This window comes from Eublepharis macularius, chromosome 13 (genome assembly GCF_028583425.1).
Source record: "Eublepharis macularius isolate TG4126 chromosome 13, MPM_Emac_v1.0, whole genome shotgun sequence".
Lineage (NCBI taxonomy): Eukaryota > Metazoa > Chordata > Lepidosauria > Squamata > Eublepharidae > Eublepharis > Eublepharis macularius.
The window spans coordinates 50784175-50809529 of NC_072802.1; the positions used below are offsets into that span (position 1 = coordinate 50784175).

At 45.3% G+C, this 25355-nt stretch overlaps 1 protein-coding gene across 3 annotated transcripts in view; it reads right to left on the reverse strand.

Moving 5' to 3' along the window:
• The window catches only part of THOC5 (THO complex subunit 5), a 32591-nt gene extending 14412 nt beyond the window's left edge, over window positions 1-18179 (reverse strand). For 2 of the 3 annotated variants that reach the window (XM_054997036.1, XM_054997033.1), the window contains exons 1-11: window positions 17971-18097; window positions 15929-16040; window positions 15437-15580; window positions 15168-15281; window positions 14610-14707; window positions 9158-9304; window positions 7504-7618; window positions 7072-7204; window positions 4898-4975; window positions 1548-1588; window positions 229-328 (exon numbers count right to left, since the gene is read on the reverse strand). In XM_054997036.1, coding sequence (XP_054853011.1) covers window positions 229-328; window positions 1548-1588; window positions 4898-4975; window positions 7072-7204; window positions 7504-7618; window positions 9158-9304; window positions 14610-14707; window positions 15168-15281; window positions 15437-15580; window positions 15929-16024 — 1066 coding nt within the window. In that variant the 5' untranslated portion in view covers window positions 16025-16040; window positions 17971-18097. The other variant, XM_054997035.1, reaches the window with a different exon arrangement.
• Between the last annotated feature and the right edge of the window lie 7176 nt (window positions 18180-25355).

Here is a 25355-nt window from a genome sequence, read left to right on the forward strand (position 1 = left end):
TCCTCTCCCTGCACTAACACACTTCTTTGGAATTAAGATAGAGCTCCCACGGCATGCAAGAAGCATGCATACTCTTCTCAGAGTTCAACCTACTCTTAGCAAAGACTGCAAATTGATTTTGTGACTTTCGATGAGCTACAGGCAAGCTCCCATTTGTTAGTTTTGGGTCCACACAACAGTCACAAAAACCCAAGTCGCTGGGGACCTGGTTACCTGATGCTCTCATACCTTTGCATTTCAGGTCAATGGTGACCGACAGAGGATGCCTCTTGAGCATTTCCTTGCGCTTGTCATCCAGCTGCACTCCCAGTGTCGGGCGACGGCGTTTCTATGAAGGGAAAGGCACAGTCAGAGGATGTGCTGCCTCTGTGTCCCTCCCCCAAAACAGCACTTTGCTCACTGTAAATTCATCACACAAGTGTATATTACATAACTGCCTGGTCTTGTCCGTGTACTTTCAAGCCCAGGTGAGATCTGCACCAGTCTGAGAACTTCATCCCCACATTCCAGCTTGCCCCAGAAGCTGCTACTGCATCAGCTTCTGGGAAATCCTGGCCTGTATCCTGGCCACATTCCAAAATCTTAAGGGCACTTCAGTCTTCTTAAAAGGGGGCTGCCATTTCTATCATTTTTTCCTTCCCCTTGCAGATCTTCCACTGTGCTATTCTCAAGATCCACCAAACCTGCCTCCCCTCCGAACAAAATTTCATGGGAGGGGGCTCAGCAGAAGACATTGCCAACTCTAAAGGCCTGCCGTAGCATACTGGTTAAGTGGTTGGACCATGTATCGGCACTTTACTGGTTCGAATCCCACTACTGCCATGAGCTCAGTAGGTCGTCATGGGCAAGCCACTCCTCTCACCCCCAGCTGTACTGAGGGGATAATAACAACACTGACTTTGTTCACTGCCCTGAGTCGGGCACTAATCTTTCTAGAATAATGATATATAAGCGCAGTTATTATTATTATATCTTTGGAACTTCATTGCTGGATACAGCCCCTGTTCTGAAACTGTAATAACCTAGCATATAGTTAAGGAAACACCATCACTCCCTCGCAAGAGAATGGGTGTAGGTCAAGAGGGGATGATAAAGGAGCTCCAGAAGTTGATCTGTTCATGAGGGCTTTTTACCTCCCGCCCTCCCCTTTTGCCCTCCCCATAACCTCAAAGCTGTAACAGGTGGCCTGATCATGCTATATTTATGTGTTTATTCCTCCTTTTAAATGGATTTTATTGTGTTGGTTTATCGATTGATCATATGCTGCCTTGGATCTCATGTTGAGAGAAAGGTAGCAAAGACATCTACAAAACAAAGATCTCAGTACATCTGACTCTTCCTCTTCATTCCACTGCTGATGACATGAAGAGAAGGAAGAATCTTTGCTTCTGCTTTTTCTGACTGCAGTGGCACACATAAGCATGGACACATGTTTTGCCATAATTCCAGGGCAGAAATAGCTATTGAGTCATGCCCCATATGAGAGCCCTTCCTCCTCCACCCGCTGCTTCCCATTCTATTGTACAATGGCAAGGTAAGTCTCTTACCGTAGTTTGCTCCTCCTCTGCATCTGAATCACTCTCATCATCTGTGAATGCAAATAAATACACATAATAAGGCACCTCTCTGGATGTGAATGTAGCCTTAATCCCCCACCCCCAAAGCAGTTGGCTGCTAGCCAGAGAGCTGTCACAAATCCGTGAACGGATACTACAGAAAATACTTATTTTAATGCTGCAATTTCTGTTGTAAATTTGGTTAAGTGGGTTCAAGATTTCATCTTAAGATTCAGCCTCCAAACAGCTTCTCTTCTCTGTTTGAAATCTGTCTACCTACATATGAATTCCAAACGGGTGGCCATATTAGTTGGTAGCAACAACATAAAATAGGAGGTCCAGCAGTGCATTAAAGACTAACAACGTTTTTCCCACATAGCGCGCTCTGACTCATGAAACTTTATGCTGGAATAAACGGTTAGCCTTTAATGTGCCACTGGAATCTTGTTTCATTTTGACACATGAGCTTCAAGTCTCATGCTCTCACTGGTGACTTGGGGATCTAACTTGCTTTAATTAATGGCTCCAAATAACTTCAAGCTAATCAACTTGACCTTCAGTGTAAAACTACAAAATTTAAGCTAGAAGATGAGTTCAAATAATAGCCTAATCGCTCATACTAGCCCAATCTAGTTGGTGCTTGGAAAGTGGAAAGTAGCAGGATTGGCCACTGTTAGTACTTTCATGGGAGATCACCAAGGAAGACTGGAGTTACTATGCAGAGGAGCACATGGCAAACCACCTCCGTTCATCTCTTCCTCTGAAAACTCCATGATCCTGAGGTTCCTATGTGACTTGATGGCACACAATTATTATTATGGGTTCAAAGCATTCAGCTGACAGTAACAGCATAAAACAAGCAGAGTGTAAAACTGTAGTCAACAGCTCAAATGAAAACAGTTAAAAGCCCTAGGAGAGCCAGTCTGGTGTAGCGGTTAAGAGCGCGGGACTCTAATCTGGAGAACTGGGTTTGATTCCCCACTCCTCCATTTGAAGCCAACTGAGAGCCCTTGGGTCAGTCACAGCTTCTAGCAGCTCTCTCAGCCCCACCCACCTCACAGGGTGATTATGGTTGTAGGGATAATAACATACTTTGTAAACCGCTCTGAATTGGAATTAAGTTGTCCTGAAGGGCGGTATATAAATCGAATGTTATTATCATTACCATTATTATTAAAAAACAGAAAAGTTTTCACTCCTTGGCAGAATGCCTGCAGAAATTAGAAATGAGCCTCTTGACACAAAGTATTCCAGATCTCCAGGAAAAACTATGGAGGCAGCTAGCCTGTCCTTCTTGTAAGATGAAACTTTAAGCAGGGCTGCCCCCAGATACTCTCAGTGTATGGATGAAGGTGGGGTGGGGTTCCTGTGTGGGAGCAGGCACTTGGAGACAGTAAGCTTTGGATCCTGCCTGGAGAAGCATCTGGCAAACAGTGCAGAAATGTTTGCATTATTCTCATTTTATCCTTTCTGCCCTTATTATACATTTTGAGCTTGCTCTTTTAAAATTCACAGTTTGCCTTTTGTAAGCTCTTTGAACATCAAAACGCGCCTTCACTCTCTGCCTACTTGTGCCAAGCAGTGGTTATGCTTATCTTGTTTGTCTCAGCATATTAAGGCCTTTTGACTTTTTAAAATAAAAATAATGAAGAGGTATCTTTAGCAGCCTTCCATAGCCAGAGAGCTTTAGTCTTACTTTAATTTTCCCCCAGTCTCCTGCTTATTGATAGTAGTAGCTGTTGGTCAGGTTTTAGGACCTTGGTGGAATACAGGAGGGTGTGTGTGTGTGTGTATGTGTGTGTGCAGAAATCTGAGGGTATAAAACACACTGCATACCCCACCCCTGAGGATGTCCCTCTCTCACATATTCTCATCTAATCCTAGTTTTGCCCTAGATTAAATTAACCTCAGGCATCCTTACAATTATTACTGCAGTGGTTTGAATATCATACTACTATTGAGGGTTCAAATCACCACTCTGCCGGGAAGCACACAATCTACTTCATGGCATCGTTGAGAGGAAAAAGTGCTGCGCCTAGCTCAATGGAGAATGGGAGGGATAAACAACCAACCAATAAATAAAAACGAATCAAAAGTTTGTTTATGTATTGGTTGGACCGTACCGCCAAGGGCCAGATAAAATTGCGTTGGGTTCAAATCCGGCAAACAAGCTGCATCTGTGAGAGAAGAGACTAAAGCATAGTCTAGGGGACTCCTAATTCATCCAGGTAATGGGAGTTTCTTCTTTTCGGATCCTAACCCCTTCTGATAGACACAACTACCTCATTCTTCTGGTTAGAGCAGCTTAAAAGGGTCAGCCATACAAGCACACCCCAAGCCAGGGTGTTTTAAACACAAGTCAGTTACAAACTCATTCTTTTGTATTAATGTGATCATCGAACTTTAAATGGATGCTTCCCAGTCACTCATTAAAAGCAAATATTCAAGAGGCAGTAGAAATTCCAATCTACGTTAATAATTCTGAGAATATAGGACTAAGCTATGACTAATGGGAGACTGAATTCTTCCCGGATTTGGAGGAGGGGAAGACACACAGCTTCTACTACCCTCTTCAAGTATCCTGGTAGGAGGAACTAAAGAACTGTTGTAGGATGTTAAAAGACACAGTAACCAGGCTTAATGTATCTTGAGTATGATGCCCAAGCTTGAAAGGGTCATTTCTCATCCATGCTGCTAATCTTAAGTACAGAATCAAAAGATTACTCTTCTGGATCAATTTGATTGACGGGTTGCTTTAAAAAGCATTCACCCACAGTACTGCTCCTGGATGACCCACCACACATTCGATTGGGAAGACAAGAAGCTGCCTCGTACTAATCCATCTAGCCCAATCTTGTCCACTCCAGAAGGGAAGCAACTTTTCAGCCTAAAGGCCACACCTAGATAGGGAACTTGCATGGTGGGCATTGTGATGGGGAGGGCCTCTCCCAGGTATGGAAAAAAGGCAGCTAATGATGACCGTCTCTGTTGCATTCCTGCTAGTTGTGCAGCTGCCAAAGGCATGGGAGCCATGTGGAATACCTAGCCTCCCTCAAAGCCTGTTTTTGTATTCAGCATGCAGAGAAAGGGAGAAGCCACCAACTCCCTGAGTTAAGCTTGGCTGCAAGAACATCCCCTCACCCCTCCAGTTTTAAAGCTCACAAAGTCCAAAGGTTGTTCACTTCTGGTCTACTCCGATTGGAAGCAGCTATCCAAAGGCAGATCAGCTACCCATATTGATTGGGACTAGATCTGGGACTTTATATGTGCAAAGCATGCTGTCTACTACTGAGTCATTCATGGCAAACAGAGGTAGATTACAGATTTCATCAAGGCCTCACCTTGCGAGTCCTCTGGGGGTTTGCAGAGAGCTTTAGCTTCCTCCACATTTCCTTCTATAGCAACAGCCAGCTTCTTATCTGAGGAAGAAACAGTACAATTAAGCATAGCCCCTGGGTTAGAGTCTACCAACTCTGTGACATTTAACAAAGCACGCTAACCCTGCTAAGGAGCTTCATAAAAATCAAGACCAGGACTCATCCAGTCCAGTGTTTCCAGAATGCCTTCACGGGCCTCAAGCAGAAGTGATTCTCTCCTAAGGTGATACCCAACAACTCTTTACTGGAACTGCTAGGGCTGGCACTCACACTGAAAGCAAGGCTTTTCTACCAATAAGCCAGACAGCCGCACGGCCACAGCTTTGCCACAGAATAAGGTGCAAAAAGAGAGCTAAGCTGCTGCAGCAGCATCTTTATCAAGCCCAAGGCTCTTGGGTTACAAAGGGCAGATAGAGGGAGGGGGGGAATCTAAATTATCCAGATGCTTTGCTGGAAGCTTAAGGAGGAGAAAGATCTGGGTAAGGGCTTCCAGGTGCCATTCCTTCACTTCTGCCCCCACAGTATTCCAGTTCCAGCCCTCCTCCCTCACCCAGTACAAAAGAAAAGAATATATTATGCAAAAAAACAAACCATGGAACACAAAAAATAAAAACAAAACATGCAAGTCAACTTAAGTTCTCAACGGATATCTGAAGTTTCTTCTAAGAGAATTCTGGACATGTTCTACAGCTTCTACCCTTGCCCAGCTTGCAAGAAAACAAGAAAGCCATGAAGAATCTGGTGTCTGCAATCATCAACTCTTTAATCTGATGTGAGTTTCATAAACTCAACTTGGAAAGGAAACCCCTTTATCTAGTAGTCATATGCGACTGGGGATGGGACCGCTGGGATCCAATATGACCAGAGCTAAACCTACTGCATAACAGACAGATGGCCAAACTAGTCCACAGCAACCGATACACAAAACAGACCTCACAAGTCATCAGCTCAGAGCTTAGCAAAGTGAAAGCTAAGGGACATCCAGAAGCATGTGTATGCACATACAATCACAAAGGCTAGCTGGGTCAGCTTAGAATGATAATAGCAGAAGCCCAGAGGCCTACATGCCCAGATGCACTGTCCTGCCCTATATCTCTGCAAGCACAGAGAAAAAGTAATTTAATGCATAATATGAATAGTTTGCATTCCAGGATTCTATACAGCCTACTGGAGCAAGCCCAAGACTTCACCTCTGTGCACAATGAATAAAACAGTTTAGGATCTTCCAGAAAGAATTCCTGGGGCTCCCCATCATGTTGGAAGATCTAACTACACAGGTTCAAATGGGGAAAGAACCTCAATGCTTTGCCCTTTCCTAAAGTATGCATGTTCTGTTTGCGGAGAAGATTGTGTTTTTAAGAAGTATGAAACAAAATGCTTTAGTTTTTTGCAGCTCTTAGGTAAGAAAGAATAAAAAGATACTCACCCTGCCTAAAGGAGGAGGGTTTCATGTGAGCTAAGATAGTAGGCCAGAAATGAGAAACCGCATGAAGGGAAGAGAGAGGACAAAGTGAAGAAATCAAAGGAAAAGAAGCAGAAATACATTGTTGTGTGTGCTCAAGGAGGAAGACATCTATAGCAGTTGTTCCCAGTGCTGGGTGTATGCTACAATTCTGTGGCAGCACAGGAAAGCTAGAAGGGGGTACCAAACAAGAATCCTAGCGTTCCATTTTTCAATAAACAAACTAACTAACCCCCTAACCCATACTCACCCACAATTTTCTAACCCGGATGGTCTCAGTGGCCAGGTACGGGACTTTAGTGCCCTTCCTCAGCTCACATCCACCCTCACAAGTCAGAAACACAATATATTATGCAAAAGAGAAACTCGTGCAAATACGGTCTCCAAAAACACAATTTTCAAAGGGAAGGGGAACTGACAGGGCTTTCAAGCTCCAGCCTCTAAATGAACAAGACTCTCAAATATAGCTGCTTTATCATGTAGCTCCACAACTGTCCCCTGCAGACTCAGGGGATCTTGGAAGGACACAATATTGTTTACGGCTGATCAGATTTAAACACAAAACAACCCTACAGCCTTAGAATAAGTTTAGATAACCTGCATTTTCTGAAAGCCACTGTGAAATCTGAACATGCTGGGGGAAGATTACATTGCCCTGCCCATTTAAAATACTCACCACAGGCCTGGCCATAGGCACTAGCTTGGACAAAGAGAACGTAGAGAGGCGGTGGGAGGTGTCTGGCTGTCTCATACTGCTTGTGCACCTGGTCGAAAGGCATTGCGAGGTACTCTTGGACAGGGAGAGAAGCCTGGTAGGAAAGAAGTCAGATGCAAAATTAGGTCATGGCTTGTGTTAAATAACCTGAACAACACATTCCTATCGAAGATTTTGTGTGCTGCTGATTTATTAACGTTGACATGTTTTACCATCTTATGCATTTTATTGACCAGGAAAAAATCCAGGAAAGGAAGAGAACTTTAAAAAAAAATTCTGATTAAAGCTACCTAAGATAGGACCCGCCGCTCACATCTTGTGGTAATCCGGTTCAAGATTAACTAGGCCCCTGGAGCTCTGTAAAAATGAAAAATCAATCGGTTACAAATCTACCTGCATAATGCTATTGAGGCGGGGCTGAAGATTGCTCAGATATTCCTTCTTCACTTCTATCTCTTTCAGAATCTTCTCTTTGTTGGCTAGACATTCTTTATATTTCTCCGCCAACCTGGCAAGGAACGTGCACAGTTAGCAACAGTGAGCTACAAAGGGCAGAAATGCTGCTTCAGAAGAGGGGAAAAAAATCACCTCCAAGTGGTCCCCCCTTCCCGGGAACTTAATCCTCAGGCCATTTCCAGAGCGATTCGGGTTACTGTCCTGTAATCAAGAACTTCCTCTGCATCTAGAATTTCAAGGCCTTTTAGTCACACACCTTGGCCAACTATTTCAAGGTGCTTGTTTAAATAGGTAAATTCATGTGCCTGCCACCTCTCTCCCTGATTCTAATGCTTTCTTTTTCCTATGGCCTCATTTAAGCAGTAGGAAAAGAGAAAGACCCAGAATGAGATGGCTTGACTCAATAAAGGAAGCCACAGCCTCCAGTTTGCAGGACGTGAACAAAGCTGTTAACAACAGGACATTTGGGAGGTCTTTCATTCACAGGGTCACCATAAGTCAGAAGCAACTTGACAGCACCTTACACACACTCATTTAGTTTAGATATTTATGTCTCACTTTCAGTCTTAATACAGATTCAAAGCAACTTATAACATCAATCTCCCCCCTGCATTTTATCCTATGTGAAGTTGAGAGACAGTGACTGAACCCAGTTAACTTCTAAGACAGTGGAGATTTGAACCGGATCCTGATCCAACATTCTGTCTACAACACTATGTTGTCTCACACTACTCCTCAAGTCATTTAACCACTTAAACGAATCTGGATGCATGCTGGAAACAAATGGGCAAAGTTGTCCTCTACAAACTCATAAGGTAAGGAAGGAGATCCATCTAGGTTGAGACTGCATAGGATTCCACTTTTCTTGCTGAAGCTTTTCAGGCACTTTCTTTAGCACAAAAACCTCTTGTTAAAGGAAAGCACCAAGTGTGGGGCCAGGAAGGGAAGCCCATCCTTTCACTGCTACCAGCAATGACTAACCTTGACTGGCAAACATAACTGTCAGCACTGTGCCATGCAAGCTCTTAGGCAAAGCTTGAGCTGGAATGCCTTTGCCAACAAGTGAGGAAGCAGCTTGTGGTGATGAGAAAAAAGCCTGCCCTAACCCCTCTGCCATGTATTGCTGGTTCCCAGCTGCAAGCTATAAAAATTATCCTGGCAAGAAATGGGCAAAAAATTCCCAGTACCGTGTCATAAGAGCAACTCTTAGCATTTCCAGAGAGCAGTTAAATTTATTTCACATATCACATCAGGATAATTAACAACAAGCAGTATAGTTATTAAATTTACATAGTAGCATCAGTACAGATGGTAATTGTTTATGTCCAAGGCTAGTCTCTGCCTCAAGTATCATACAGTCTATGAGAGAAATAAGAAGGGGAAGGGAGATGGAGATGGGATAAACATGCATTCATTCAATCATAGGTGCTTTGGCTTACTTTCAGTATGAAACAGGGGATTAAGGGATTGTACCAAAGACTTAATTATTACACTGCAGGTCAAGGCAGGGAGGCAGAGATGAGAATACTGGCATGCGTAAGGTCACATTAGTGGTGGTTCTGAACAACTTGTGCTGTATTCGTGTGCTCACCGTTTGCGCTGCTCCAGCTCCCAATCAAGACGGGAGAGAGTTTGCTGGTGAGGATCTCCTCTTGTGATCTCCATCCTACTGATTTCTGCAGGGGCTTCTTTGTAAAACTCCTCCACACTCACCAGCTCAATTTCTTCATGCTTGGATCTGAAGAAAGAAACCAGAAGCTGTGCACACAGCTTGGGGACAATACCTTGCATTGGACCAGCAAGTGTAATTTATTGTGAGAACCATAACACAAAATAGCTATGGTTTGGTGAAAGAAGACCCCAACACGGTGCTTTAAAGAGGAAATCTGTATGCCTTGGCCTTCTAGGAGGATATGTAGGATATGGGACCTGCTGGAGAATCATCAAGCTGTCTATGAGGACAGCAGTGGGAGGAATGAGGTGGGTGAAGAACTTGGCAATCATACTATTAAAATTCTGTCTTCTCTAATCATGGGGGGGGGAACACTTTTGGTTTGTAAGGATGGGAGCAGTAACACCATAATGGTTCATCAATTGCTAGGGCTTCTTATGAAAGTTGCAAAGGGGTAGCTATGTTACTTTCCTAAAGCAAAATAAAAGTCCAAAGTCACCTTAAAGACTAACAATATTTATTTCTGTTATATCGTGGCAAGCTGTGAATTTGGTGATGTTCCCTTATTGAACTGTTTAGTATTTTCCCCCTGATCCCTTTAGGCCGAAAAGCCTGTGTAGTAGTTTTGGTTTCATTTTCCCTTCATGTTGTGGGCTGTTTGTTCTCTACCAAGCAGAGGCCAGGGAAGGCCCTGCTTTTGTTCAATAAAACTTTCAAACCTTTAGACATGGTGTGCTTATGGAACTATTACACTGGCGATGAGGATAAAGCTACAGTGACCATGGCGATGTATGGTGTGATGCCAGAGTTTGATGGAGTCAGTGACTGGTCTGAGTACGTGAAGAGGCTAGAACACTATTTTCCGGCAAACAAGATAGAAGATGCAGTCCAGCAGAGATCTATCTTTTTGACTGTGTGTGGGCAAAAGACTTATTCCCTGCTGAGGAAGTTGCTGGCCCCTCAGAAGCCAGGTGAGAAAACTTTGAAAGAATTATGCAGTTTGGTACAGCAGCATGTAAGCCCACAGCCTTCACCAGTGGTACAGTCCCGTCGGTTCCATAGTCGCCAACAGAATCCTGGTGAAACAATTGCTGACTTTTTGGCAGAACTGCGTCTTCTGGCAGAATTCTGTGAGTTTGGAGATGCCCTTGATCGCATGCTATGTGATCGTCTTGTGGCAGGAGTACGTGATCGGACCATCCAACTACGCCTCTTAGAGAAAAAAAGACCTTGATTTTAAGGCAGCAGTGGACATTGCTTTGGCCATGGAAATGGCAGCCCACCAAGCCCAGGAGTTACAGAAGAATGGAAAGGAAGATACGGCCGGCATGCATCGAGTGGCTGCATGCGGCTCCAAACTTTTGCCAAAATCACGGCTTCACTTCCCAGCTAGGGGCCAGCACCAGGTAGTTTCTACACCAAACACTACAGAGTGCTGTTTCCGTTGTGGTGCCCTACATAACCCTGACCATTGTAAGTTTTGGGACACAATTTGCTGGCACTGCCATCGCAGAGGGCATCTGGCATGTTGCTGCACCACTCAGCTGCAGCCCCATAGCCTACCAAGGCGACAGAATTTTCAAGAGGACTGCCAACCTTGTGGAACTATGCCAAGAGGAAAGTGAAGAAGACAAGGATAGAATTTATGCTATGTATACCTTGGGGGCTGGTTGCTCACTACCAATACAGGTCCAAACAACCATTGCAGGTCATACTCTGGACATGGAAGTGGACACTGGGACAGCATTCTCCATAATTGGGCAGGATGGTTTTGCTAGCTTATGGGCGCCAGCCACTCCACCACCTTTACAACCAGCGGGAGTGAGGCTCCAAACATATACAGGAGAGGCTATTTCACTGGCTGGCAAGGTACTTCTGCCAGTGACAGCATAAGGATTTGTTTTTGTGGGTGGTGCAAGGTAGAGGCCCAACTTTGATGGGACGGAATTGGCTTCAGGAACTGAAACTGGATTGGCAGAATATTTTTTTGCTTCAGTCACGTTCACTGGAGGATGTGTTGGAGCAGGCTAGAGACATTTTTACTCCAGAGCTGGGAACCCTGACTGGGATGACAGCAAAGATTCACGTGGACCCAAATGCACAGCCTCGTTTTTTCCGGCCCTGCTCTGTGCCATATGCTTTGCATAGTAAGGTGGACATAGAACTCCAACGTCTACAGAAGGAAGGTAGCCTGGAACCTGTCCAGTTTTCTCACTGGGCCACCCCAATTGTGCCAGTGGTTAAGGCAGATGGATCTGAGAATTTGTGGGGATTATAGTCACTGTCAATAAGATTGCTAGACTGGATCCCTATCCACTACCTCACATTGAAGATTTATTTGCATCCTTGGCTGGGGGGGACTGTGTTTTCCAAGCTTGATCTCAGTCATGCTTATCAGCAGCTACTTCTTGATGATGAATCCAAAGAACTGCTAACGATCAACACTCATCGAGGGCTATTTAGGTACACTCGCCTCCCTTTCGGTGTTTCCTCTGCTCCTGGGATTTTTCAAAGGGCCATGGAGTGTTACAGGGGATTCCCAATGTTTTGGTTTATTTGGATGATATACTGATCTCTGGAGTAGATCAGGAAGCCCATTTAGATATGCTGCATGTAGTGTTGCAAAGGCTCAGAAACGTGGGACTTAAACTACATAGAAGTAAGTGTTCTTTTATGTTCTCCTCTGCATAGTACTTGGGACATATTATTGATGCAGAAGGCCTCCACCCACTCAGTGATAAGGTACAGGCCATTGCAGAGGCCCCCAAACCAACATCTGTTTCAGAGCTGAAAGCATTTTGGGGACTTTTAAACTATTATCATAGATTTTTGCCCAACTTGTTCACAGTATTGGCCCTGTTGCATGAGTTGTTAAAGAAGAATGTTCCATGGAAGTGGGCAAGGGCTCAAGATACAGCATTTCAAACGGCAAAGACTTTGTTACAATCCTCCAGAGTTCTAACACATTTTGACCCTAGATTATCCATCGTGTTGGCTTGTGATGCCTCCCAGTATGGGGTGGGGGAAGTTTTGTCCCATGTATACACAGATGGCACAGAGAGACTGACTGGATCTGCATCCCGCACCATGTCTCCAGCAGAAAAAAATTATTCTCAGCTTGACAAAGAGGCTTTAGGAGTGGTTTTTGGAGTCAAAAAGTTCCACCGCTATTTGTATGGCCGGGCGTTCACCATCCTTACAGACCATAAACCATTACTCACACTTTTGGGTGAACACAAACCAATCCCTGTCATGGCCTCCAGCAGGATGCAGCAGTGGGCTCTAACCTTATCGGGCTACCAGTATGAGATTTGATTTCGGCAGGATGGACAACATTCTAATGCTGATGCATGCAGGAGGCTTCCCTTACCTGTTTTCCCAGCACTGGTACCAGACCCAGGAGATATAATCCTGCTTGTGGATTTACTCAGTGGCATGTGATGGCAGAGCGCATCAGCCGTAAAACCCGTAGAGATGTGCAGTTGGCACCTATTGTGGATTGGGTGCAGCATGGGTGGCCTACCCACGTCCAGGAGGAGTTCTTGCAGCCATTTCTTCAAAGATGATTGGAACTAGGATTTCATGCTGGATGCCTCATGTGGGGGAGCGGGGTGGTAGTTCCCCATAAACTTAGAGGACAAGTTTTGAACCAACTTCATGACACACACCCTGGTATTTCCAGGATGAAAGGAGTGGCCCATGGGTTGGTTTGGTGGCCTGGCCTGGATCGGGACATTGAGCATTTGGTGGGATCCTGTACTCAGTGTCAGAACAGTCATCCGGCACCCCCAGCTGCACTGATCCACCCTTGGGAATGGCCAACTCAACCCTGGGCTAGACTACATGTTGACTTTGCAGGCCTGATTAGGGGCAAAATGCTGATGGTAGTGGTGGATGCCCATACTAAATGGTTGGAGGTATGAGTAATGTCTTCCATCACGGCTGAGGCCACAGTGGGACAGCTGAGACAAATATTTGCCACTTTTGGCTTGCTGGAAATCTTGGTCACTGACAATGCCCCAACTTTCACAGGGGCCACATTCAGGGAGTTTATGGAACACAACGGCATTCGGCATATTCGCACTGCCTCCTATCATCCCTCTTCTAATGGGTTGGCAGAATGGGCAGTGCAGTCAGTGAAATTGGGATTACGACGCATGGGGCAGCTACCTTTAGAAACTCAGCTAGCCAGATTCCTCTTGCGGTACCGAGTAACTCCCCACACCACAACTGGGGTCTCCCCTGCAGAGCTTATGTTTGTTTGGTCCCTCCGCTCACATTTAGATTTTTTGCAGCTGACAGTAGGTACTAAAGTGCGTCAGGCCAGGCGGCTATGCATCATGGACGGCCCCCTCAACCTCTTCCCTGTGCTTTTCAGCTGGGGGACCATGTCTAGGTATTGGCTTTTGGGAGTAGGAGACGATGGGGGTCAGGAGTGATAAGGGGGCAAACAGGGCCAGTATCTTTTCAGGTAGAGCCGTCTTCAGGACAGATAATTAAACGACACCTGGATCAGATCTGCAGGATGTCATCACAGCATCAGGAACACCAGGGGATGGCAGTAGCAATGCAGGATGGGCCAACATTGAGGGGTGGTGGGGAGGTCTCAGATATAACAGGGGAAGGGGACAATTCCACCACGGGATTATCAACAATCACCAGCAGTTGCAGAAGAGCCTCAAACATCAGGAGTGACTGAGGCTCAGCCCCTGCAAGGTGATAGAGGTCAAGTACTGCCACAGACGAACTCTGAGATGACTGGCCCCAGGAGGTCCGGGAGATTACGAAGAAAACCAGATAGATTAACATTCTAGATTGAGTCTTAAAGGAAGAGGGGTGTTATATCATGGCAAGTTGTGAATTTGGTGATGTTCCCTTATTGAACTGTTTTCCCTTATTGAACTGTTCAGTATTTTTCCCCTGATCCCTTTAGGCCGAAAAGCCTGTGTAGTAGTTTTGGTTTCATTTTCCCTTCATGTTGTGGGCTTGTTCTCTACCAAGCAGAGGCCAGGGAAGGCCCTGCTTTTGTTCAATAAAACTTTCAAACCTTTAGACATGGTGTGCTTATGGAATTATTACAATTTCAGTACGAGTTTTCATATGTCATAGCTCACTTTCTGAGATATCCTAGGAAGTGAGCTGTGACTCACAAAAATCATACTGATTTTTTTATTTAGGATACAAACATTGTTAGGATTTAGTGCCATTGGTCTTTTTTTTTAATTCTTGTAAAGGCCCTTTAATGAACTCACACTTCTCAATTACACAAGAAGGGAAGACACACTCCCTCTCCCTGAAAGACTCGTTACTACTGAAGTTGTCTAAACTTCAGCCTTTCCACCCTAAAACCACATTTGTTTGCTAAGCTTACTTGAACTCCAGGCATTTCGTGATCTCCTTTTGCAGGTGCATGACTTCATACAGCAGGTTCTGAAGCTGCAGGTGATAAGCGTCCACTTTCTGTTTGGCCTGCATCAAAATTCACAAGGGACCATTAAGATTCAAGGCTGCTAAAAAGAAGCTAAACTTCCAAAGCCAAAATGCACAGCAAGTGATGAGACCTTAAAAGACAGGTAAGCTGTTGTGACTCATTCTATATAGACCCAAATGAAGGAACAGAAGACTTACACATACTAATCACACACAAAAAGTGGATTTTTCAATTATCATACAAGTAAGTGTGGTCATTAAAAACAAATAAGCCGTAAGAGCAAAAAAGAAGTACTGTCACGGTTTACAAAGGTTTTGGTAATTCAAGATCAATCAATCTAGAAGAACTGATGTTCATCTTCATTCTCGCAAACTGTCACCTGAATTCAAATGCATATTAATTAAAAGAGTGGATCTAAAAAACGACCTTTTCCTTCTTTATGCTATACAAACATTAGAACTCACACCACCCTTCTCAGGTCTTTGGCTTCAACTGTACCTCGTGAGTCTGGTCCCTCCCCTTCTTTAAGCGAATGTGAGCTAAACGGTTGAGTTTCTTCAGGGTCATGAAGTGCACACAGCTCTGGATGCGACGTTCCTCTATCTCAGCAGCCTGAACAGAACAAAGGATGAACAGGAAGTTGCTGTACATCTAAGCCATCCCCCTGCTCAGCAATTCTCTCCTATTTCAAACATCTCTAAATTCTGCCAGGGGTTTTCTAGCATCCACACACATTCTCTCCTCCTGCTTATGTCAGGATGCCTTACGCAGTCTTTGTTGCCTTTGCTTTTCAGCTCCTGGATCTCTGCCATAAGCTTCTGAAGGTCCTGGCATGTCTGCTTATAAAGTTCATAGTCTTTATTGGGGTCTCGCAGATCCACTTCTGCCTCCTCACTGTAGTATTTGGCATCCTGTGAATCAAATCAGAACAGAGAGGAAGGCTTTGCATAGGTTTATATTTATTTTCTAAACATTTACACTCTACCTTTTCCTTGTAGCCCAGGGCAGCTCACAATTCCAAAAATTAAAAACATAAAATGCAGTAAAATCCCATTTATTCCCCCCACCAACAAATGCCTGCAGTGTAAAGCTCATTAAAAGTGCTCACAGATAAGATGCCCTAACAGAATCTCCTAAAACAGCATCCCACCTCATCTCCTCAAGATGCCCATCCACAAGGTGGGAGCCAGTTAGGGTTGCCAGTCCCCTGCTGGGGGCAAGTGATTCCCCCACTCAGCATCCCTGCATTGTGGAAGTACCTGATCAACATCTGTCCTGCTTCTCTTGCCCTCCTGTGGTCCTCCATCCGTGCGAATAACCTTGGGCTTCCGTTTCTTGCTGGAGTCAGATGACATTTTTTCCCTTCAGATTCTACAGGTGGGAAAAAAACAAGTCTCTCAAAGATTCAACAATCATTTTATTGAATGTATTAGGTGGTGAAGTTACCTTACATACTAATAGCCCAGTGGCCCTGATCTATGGATAAGGTAAAAGGTAAAGGTAGTCCCTTGTACAAGCACCAAGTCATTACTGACCCATGGGGGGACGTCGCATCACAATGTTTTCTTGGCAGACTTTTTACAGGGTGGTTTGGCATGGTCTTCCACAGTCATCTACACTTTACCCCCAGGAAACTGGGTGCTCATTTTACCAACCTTGGAAGGATGGAAGGCTGAGTCAACCTTGAGCCAGCTATCTGAACCTGGCTTCTGCCAGGATCAAACTCAGGTTGTGAACAGAGCTTGGGCTGCAGTACTCTGTGCCCTGGGTCTCATGGATAGATCCACAGGGATCTATGGATAGCTATGAATGGACAAGACAAATCTTCCTACACACATGGTTTACAGAAAAATCTGAAATTAAAAAAAATACATTGGGGGTTAAAAAACCCAAATTATAAAAGGCATGCCTCTAAGCTTTAGCCAGATGCCCTCAGTGGCTGTTGCTGGGCACCATAACAATTTAGCCAGTATTACAGGCTTGATTTTTGTCAGGAAAAGAAAGAGGGAGGGAGCAGGAGCCTTTCTAGATCTATTTTGGCCTTTGAGGAAGGACTCATTGGGATCAGGCCCAGAAGAAACCATCAAGCGATTTGATACCATATGACTTGCATGACTCACCCAGGACCAGCTGCTTGCTACTGTTCAACAGCAGCCCCCCCCCCTTCAGCCAGTGTAAGGTAGTAGTTAGAGTTTCAGAGTAGGATCTGGGAGACCTAGGTTCGAATCACCACTCTGCTGTGGAAGCTCACTGGGAGACTTTGATCCAGTCACACATTCTCAGACTAATCTACCTCTCAAGGTAGAAGCAAGGATAATATGGAGCCAAAGAGAATGATGTAAGCTGCTTTGGGTCCCCACTGGGGAGAAAGGTGGTATATAAATGAATTAAATTAATAAATATAGATGAAGATGGGGGCAGATTAAAGGTAAATTGTTTAGTGGGTTTGAAGAAGAGAAGGCCGTAGGAAGAGGTGAGGATATGGAAGCTGCCCCAAGGAGGGAAAGAGGAAATAGAATGGAGAAGGGGCTACAGGGGAAAGTGAAGCAGTTCCAAAACTCCTTGCAGGTTTCCCACGATGCAACTGGGCCATAGAGGAAAGGGGAGTGAAGACAGGGGCCAATAAAGGTAGATGGGAAGGAGAGGAAGCATGAAAAGAGGGAGTGGCTATAGGGGGCAGGGAGGGGAAAGAGGACATGTTGGGGGAAGGGAAATAAGATTCCTCCCCCCCTCCAGGGAAAGGCCTTGTGGGTCCCCAACTTGTCTTTACTAAATCCTACTGCAAGAGCCTCCCAACCTACCACAGGCTCAATTAAATCACCATTCTTTTCAAGGCATCAAAGAGCATCTACTTCAACTTCCCCCTACGCTGCCAGAACCCAGAGCCAATCAACGTTTCCCACTTCAACGTTCATGTGCCAGAACAAGCATCCAAAAGGACAACCAACGGCACACGTGCAAATTCAGTATAAACCAGTCCCCTTCATCCACCTATTTAACGCCCTTAGCTATCCTTACTTGCTTGAAATATCACACCTAACTAAACTCCTTCTTCTAGTGCTCAATTCCTAAAGCAAGAGGAGTAAGGTCCAGTCTGGAAAAAATCACCCCTAAAAGTCTTTTGCTCTATTTCTCCTGACAAGAGCTCTAATTACGCGGCAGTAATAAGAGAACGAGAAGGAAGGTCTCTGCACATGTTCAGAGGAGCCCTCTCCTTTTATTCTGCATCACATGCTCCAGCCTAAGCACTTGCCAGGGCGAACAAGCGCTGGGGCTGGACCCTGGTTAAGCCTCCACTTACACCAGGCGCAGATCTCCTCCTCTCTGCTCAGGCGGCCCGAAGAGCGAACGGGTTGCGGCCCCAGGGCGAAGAGAGGGAACCCCACAGACGCTCCCCGCTTATGGAAAGAGAAGGCGAAGCTACTCCCCCGTTCAGACCCCTCTTACCGTCGTTGTCTACTACCAAGCCCGCTTGGTCAGTAACTCCTAACCGGAAGTTCCGGAAGCGAGAGGAAACGAGTCGCAAGGGCTAGAAAGTCAGCACCATTCCTTCTACGCCCCCTCGTGGAGTATTGGGGGAACGCTTCTTTCTTCATTGGCGCGTGCACGTGTACATGTGTTTGACCTGTGTATGTGTGTGTGGTTCTTCAGCACAGAACGACAGTTGCCAACTCTGGGTTGAAAAAGGGTGGGGAGGGACCTCAGCCAGGTGTAATGCCAGAGTCCACCGTTGACAGGGGAACTGATCTCTGCAGCCTGGAGACCAGTTATAATTCCCTGAGATCTCCAGCGACCACCTGGACGTTGGCCACCAGGAGTGTTGTGTGAGGCACTTTAAAAGATGGGTAGATTTTAATGCACACAGGGGAGCTGTCCTGGTGGGCTAGAGTCCCATTTTGCAGATGCCTCATAAGCAGACGCAGCAGAATAATCTACGATGCTTTAACTAGCACGGTGTCAAGGTCCCCTATAGGCATGCACTCCTTTTCCACACCTTTGACTTTGTACCCCCTCTTTTTATCAGAAGCAAATGTGTTGGTGCTTCCGGTGCAATCTACTTTAGGTCATTAAAGGTAAAGGTAGTCCCCTGTGCAAGCACTGAGACATTACTGACCCATGGGGGGGACGTCACATCACAACGTTTTCTTGGCAGACTTTTGTTACGGGGTGGTTTGCCATTGTCTTCCCCAGTCATCTACACTTTACCCCCAGGAAACTGGGTACTCATTTTACCAACCTCGGAAGGATGGAAGGCTGAGCCAGGCCTGGCTGCTCGGTATTGTTCAATGGCAGCCACCCCACAAAAGCCAGTGTGATATTGTAGTTGTTGGAGGTTTAGACTAGGATCTGAGGGACCCAGGTTCAAATCCCACAGTGCCATGGTGCTCTCTGGTGGTGACCCTGGACCAGAGACACACTCTCAGCCTAATCTACCTCACAATGTTATTGTTTGGATAAAATGGAAGACAGGAGATTGATGTCAACTGCTTTGAGTCCCCATTGGGAAGAAAGGCAAGGTATAAATGAAATAAATAATAATAAATATAACGGACGATAGGGGCAGAAAAAAGTTGGTGGGTGAGTAGGAAGGGGAAAAGGAAGCAGGGAAGGGTGAGTATATAAAGGCTGCCAGAAGAGGAAAAAGAGGAAACATTTTGGGGAGGAGGACACAAGAAAAAGTGAAGTGCCTCCCACAAGTCCTTGCAATTTCCCCACTGTGCAGTTGGGCCCAGCAGCTGGCACTTAAGGTTGGCAGATGGGCTTCGGCAAAATACTGGACCCTGGGGGGAGGGGGAGGTGGCACTCACCTTAAGAACGATCTGGAAAATGATGTCATTGCTCCAGGCTGCAATTTTCTTAGCAGTGGGGCTGGGTTGCCAGGGGGAGGCTGTGAGGAGCTGGTCTCCCAACCCATTGGCTGGTGTGCCCCAACAGAGGCTGCCCACCTGGCCCAGCTCAGCTCTTCCTGCCAATCTCCAGCACCATCCATTTTCTGGCCAGGGACTGAGGGAGCAAGCGAACGAGCAGAGGAAGGGAGAGAAGCCCTCCAGCTGGGTTGCTACATGTCAGGCACTGTGCACAGCCTTAGTGGGGGTGATGGCAGTTCAAGTGGATCTCCACAGGCGAGAGGGATTGGGAGGAGCATGGGGTGGAGAGTAGACATCCCTTGGCAACCTGCCCCAGGCCCCAGCACAAGTCACTCTGGTGCAGATTGGGCCTTTGGGTTGATTGCCAGATTAGGGAATCCTAGCCAGAAGAGAGTCTCCTGGCCTGTTCCACAGCAGTGAGTGGGCCGGCTTCCTATGTGCTACACCACTCCCTCCTCTTCCTCACCTTTCCTTGCCCTTCCTCCTCCTCCCTCCCCTCCAGCCACATGTCTGGTATTTTCAGGACATTTCCCGTGGACAGACCAAGGAGATACTGGACTGTCTGGGTAAAAACTGCACACTTAGCAGCCCTACTGGTGCCATGCTGGCCCAGTCACTGTAACTATGTGGAGTTTTGTAGGGAGAGTCTGTCAGAGGAGGGAAGGAGGGAAAACTCAAGAGAGGGGCAGATAAGAGGTCGGTTGGCTGGTGGGGGAGAAGGAAGCAGGAAAAGGGAAGAGGCTATGGGGGCTGCCTTGAAAGGGAAAGAGGAAATAGTAGGAGAGGGGAAAATGAGTTATCTCCCACAAGTCCTTGTGGGTCCCCCACTTGTGCTCATTATGGCACTGTCTCATGTTACAACTAATTTTGAAAAAACCCTAAACCAGCAATGCTTTGAGATGTCCTCTAACCAGTAAGATTCTTTCCCAGAAAGGTTCCATCGGTCATTTCCTCTTGCTTCATAACTGGAGGGACAGTCCACAGGCAGATAAGGATCACACACTGAGCTTTCATTTGCTTAGCATCTTTCCATACACAAAGAGAGATTTTAGGCTCCCATAGGGTGATAATCAGGACTCAGGTTTTCCTGCTGGTGTTCTTTTCCTTCTCTGGTCTTGGCCAGTGCAGGAGTGTTGAAAGCCAGAGTGGTGCTGGGTGGGCTAGAACTTCAGAAAGATGATGTGAGGTTGTTGTTGGGATTCCTAAGATAAGAAAAAGTTTTTCCCCAGTGAGGTTTCAAAAGTGCCTCAAGAGGGCAGGAGAGCACCACAAACTTCAAAACCAACTTACACAATTGTCCTTTCTTTCTATGGAATTCTTGAGGGGAGTGGCATCTTGAATGAATTATTGCCACCTGCTGAGTGGGAACCTCTCCCTAAAAAGAGATTCACTGCATACCCTCAACCAATCTACACCTTCCAGAATCCTTTGGGAGGCACCCTGGTTGCACCCACACAGCAAGAATTGTGTGTTTCCATCTGTCATAAACTGCCACGAATGCAGACATTTGCACTGGTAAAGGAGTGTCCACATGGGGGTTCAGTGTGCACTTTCCCCGTCAGCCACCATTTCCCTGCATGCTCCCCTGCCACATTGCCAAAGGGCTTTTTGAAAGCTTAAAAAACAATTGTAATTGCCGTAACACAATAACATTATAACAATCTATTACCATCTTCTACTAATTCATGACAATAGGTTATTATACCATGATTGCTGTGTAGCATAATTGCAATTACCAATTTTTAAAAATATATCTATTTAAAATATTTATAGGCCCACCTGGGCAGGGCCAGAGCTTTTTTTCAGTGGGAACATGGTGGAACGGAGTTCCGGCACCTCTTGAAAATGGTCACATGGCCGGTGGCCCCACCCCCTGATCTCCAGACAGGGGGGAGTTTAGATTGCCCTCTGCACCACTCAAACGGCGCAATCTAAACTCCCCTCTGTCTGGAGATCAGGGGACAGGGCCGCTGGCCATGTGACCATCTTTGCCAAGGGCGATTTAAACTTTAAAAAACTCCCCCCTTGTTCCAGCTGACCGAAAGTGACGTCATTGTGCAGTCCTGAGTTCCACCATCTCTTTTCCCAGAAAAAAAGCCCTGGGCAGAGCCTTAATAAATGTGCGCCTTTCCATGCAAATAGCTCACTAACATGCTCGACTGTGTTTCTTCCAGAAAGATAGTCTCAAACCAGCTTTGAGAAAGAATATGCAGAAGATGGGGGGAAATTTGGAATGTGGAAGCTTAGAGGATGACGTCAAACAAGAACACACACAGCAGTTTGGAAGCTAAGGTCAAAGGAAAACGTCTGTGTGGATGCATTCCATGACACTAGGTGTGGAATATTTATTTATTTATTTATTTATTTATTTATTTATTTATTTATTTATTTATTTATTTATTTATTTATTTATTGTCTGCCTTTCTCACTGAGACTCTAGTTGATTGTATTGACTCACCTAGTGTAAGTCAATACGATCAACAACTGGGACAGGACAGGACAGGTCATTAAATACCTATTTGCAGAGTACCCTTTGTGGAGTGGGAAAGAGGGTCGTGGGGCAACCTCCAAAAGGAACTCTACCTTGGAAAACTGGAGAATTTCAACTTGCTGAAAGAATTGCTACCCAGGAATGAGGAATAGGTGATGCCAGGACTCAGCAAATAGAGACAGGTCAATCATGCTGTTGAAAGGAAGAGAAGAAAGGTTTAGGCACAAAATTACAACAAGACCAGTTTCCACAGTGCTGTGCATTCATTCTGTGCATAACCTCTGTTGCAAGACTTCAGCCAGTTTAGTAGTCATTCTTTCTCATCAAGTTACCCTGGGAAGTCTGCACAGAGCTTAGTGGTTGGTTATGTTGCTTTGAAGTTTGCAGAGGTGGGTTTAAAATACAATAAACAATTTTAAAAGGTTCTCTGATGGAAGTCCCAGCATCTTCCGTGGACTCCAGTTCCCAGTTTGCGGGCTGCTTTAAGACCCAGGAAGGGGAAAGGCTAGGTAGATGAACTGAGGATTGCCAGCTGCAATGTGAGAAATTCCTGGGGACCAGTGACTTGGGTGTAGGGAGGTGGATTTGGGAGGGAGCTCAGCACTGCAGGGGTGTGATGCTGTATAGTCTGCCTTCCAAAGCTGTCATGTAGGTCCAAGAAAACTGATCTCTCTATTCTGGAGATTAGCAGTGATTCTGGGAGAACTTCAGGCCCCAACTGGAGGTTGGTATCCCTAACTTCAGGCCCCAGCTTGTGGCAGCTACCCTAGATGTAGGGTTGCCAGCCTCCAGGTGGTGGCTGGAGATCTCCCGGAATTACAATGGATCTCCAGGTGACAGAGATCCAAGCTACAAGTGACGAATGATAGCTCTGGATTATGAAATTACTGGAGATTTTGAGGATGGAGCCCAGGAATGGCAGGTTTTGGGAAGGGAGGGACCTTAGCAGAGTATAATGCCATAAAGTCCACCCTCGAAAGCAGCCATTTTCTTCAGGCAAACTGATCTCTGTCGTCTGGAAATCAGTTGCAGTTCTGGGAGATCTCTAGCCCCCACCTGGAGGTTGGCAACCCTATTTTAATTCTTCAGTGTTCCCAGCCAGGTTAATTTTTTCCCCTCCCAAGTGAGCCTCCCCTTGTGGCTCACCTGGCACCTACTTTCCTTTAAGGCATCAGGCCAAGACATTTATTTTTACCCAGTCTTTGAATGAACAGGATGCCATCTGTTTTAACTGTTTTAAGGTTTGCTTCTAAGCCTGAGGACTGTTTTATGAAAGTCATTTGAGGCTGTTTGGTGTTTCTTTTATGCTGTTTTTACATGCTGGCATGTTTTAATGGCTGATTTGGTTTTGTTGTCTAGCTTTATCTGTGTAAGCAGCCAGATAAATAAATAAATAAATACAATGCCACATAAACACACTCCCTGCCAAACCTCACATATGCTTATCTTAAAGAAACAAGGGCTATCATATTTTCTGCATAGCGGGAAAAAAACCCTAGATGCATGCTTGCATTGGCAACACATATTATACTAATATTGGAGAGGGGAGGGCTAAATTACATGCGGCTTTGTTTTTGTTTTTATATTTCCCAATAATTTATTTGGTTTGTTTTCTACCCTCTTTGCACCCTTTCCCAGCCCTCTTGCCTTCAGTCATCTCCAGGCTCTTTTGATTGACCAATGACATGTCTGATTAGAAGTGTTTCAAATCTGTGCTGGAACCTGTCAACCTCTCCACCTGTTGGGAAGCACAGTAACATAAGTAATGCAAACAACAGTCTCATTGAACAGATGTCTGAGATCTCTCTATTGTACACATGTAATCTTAAATATTTATATAAATGGGTTTTTTTAAGAAATCTGGAATGCGGCTTTAATGTCTCTTGGGTTTTTTTGTTTTTACGGGGCTTGCGGGGCATTTGATGATAATGGTGCATATTTGGGCAGTGCCATGGGTTAAAGGTTAAGAACCACTGTAAATGGATAGAAGACTGCTGTTTTGGAACAGACTTCCAATTCCCATTCAGGATCTAGAGAGACTGTGGGGTCAATTGAAGTAGATAGAAACACATACCGGCATCGGGTAAGGACCGAAGATTTTAGGCATGGCAGGAATGGCTGGGTCCGGAAGCTTGGAGTGGCTGGAACAGAATCTTTCCAGATGAATGTTTTTCCTTGCTCTTCTCTCCCATGGCCACTGTGATGCTCTTTTGGCAGCTGAAAAGGAAAAAATACCAAGGGAGCAATTTCATACATTATGTGGTGGCAAACCCCAGTTTGCCACCAACTGCAGTTGGGGATCCTAGCCAGTCCTGTTTCATAGGACGGCCGTACCAGTAACACACATTGGCAGACAGATGCTTGCCACAGTCACGTATTACATTTATAAGAAAGATACACGTTTTGTTTTATCTGAAAAGGCCTGCTACTGACAATGTGTAAAAGATTTTTTACACTAAAAGCTTTGAATGGCTGGGGTAAATTACATCTGTCTCTCTCTCTCTGTGAGAAAAACTTCAGAGAGCCAGTTTGGTGTAGTGGTTAAGAGCAGCGGGACTCTAATCTGGAGAACTGGGTTTGATTCCCCACTCCTCCGCTTGTAGCCAGCTGGGGGACCTTGGGTCAGTCACAGGTTTCCAGAGCTCTCTCAGCTCCACCCACCTCACAGAGTGTTTGTTGTGGGGATAATAATAACATACTTTGTAAACCGCTCTGAGCGGGTGTTAAGTTGTCCTGAAGGGCGGTATATAAATCAAATGTTATTATGTTATATTGTATTTAATTCATATAGAATTTTTTCCTGTGGGGGTATTTGGTTTGGATTTTTGAGTTTAATTTAAATATTTACACTTGTTTGAATATATTTTCAAGTTGCTGGATCCTATTTTATATTACCTGTGAATATTGGTTCTAAGCTGCACCCAGAAATTTCTGAATGCCCCTGACTTCCAAGAGAAGACCAAGAATATGGTTTCCCTGCCCCCCTCCTCTGGGGGAAAATGCTGAGGAATTGCCCTCCCCTGATTCTTCATTTGAGTCAGGCCAAATTAGACATTACATGCAACCGTTATGCTCTGTTTACTGATCCTCCAGGGTAACTAGTTGACCGTTCTGTGAGACAGGATGCTGCATTAGCTAGACCACACATCTAATCTACCAAGATGTTTTTGTGAAGAGCTTTTTAACCCTTTCCTTATTTTCAGTTTTATCAACTACATTAACACCATAACAAAAAAGGGTCTGCAGTATACAATAAATAGAAACTTTTAACAATGTCAAGGATCGAGCAAAAAAGACAGGAGAACAAAGCTTAGATAAAACAGTTAA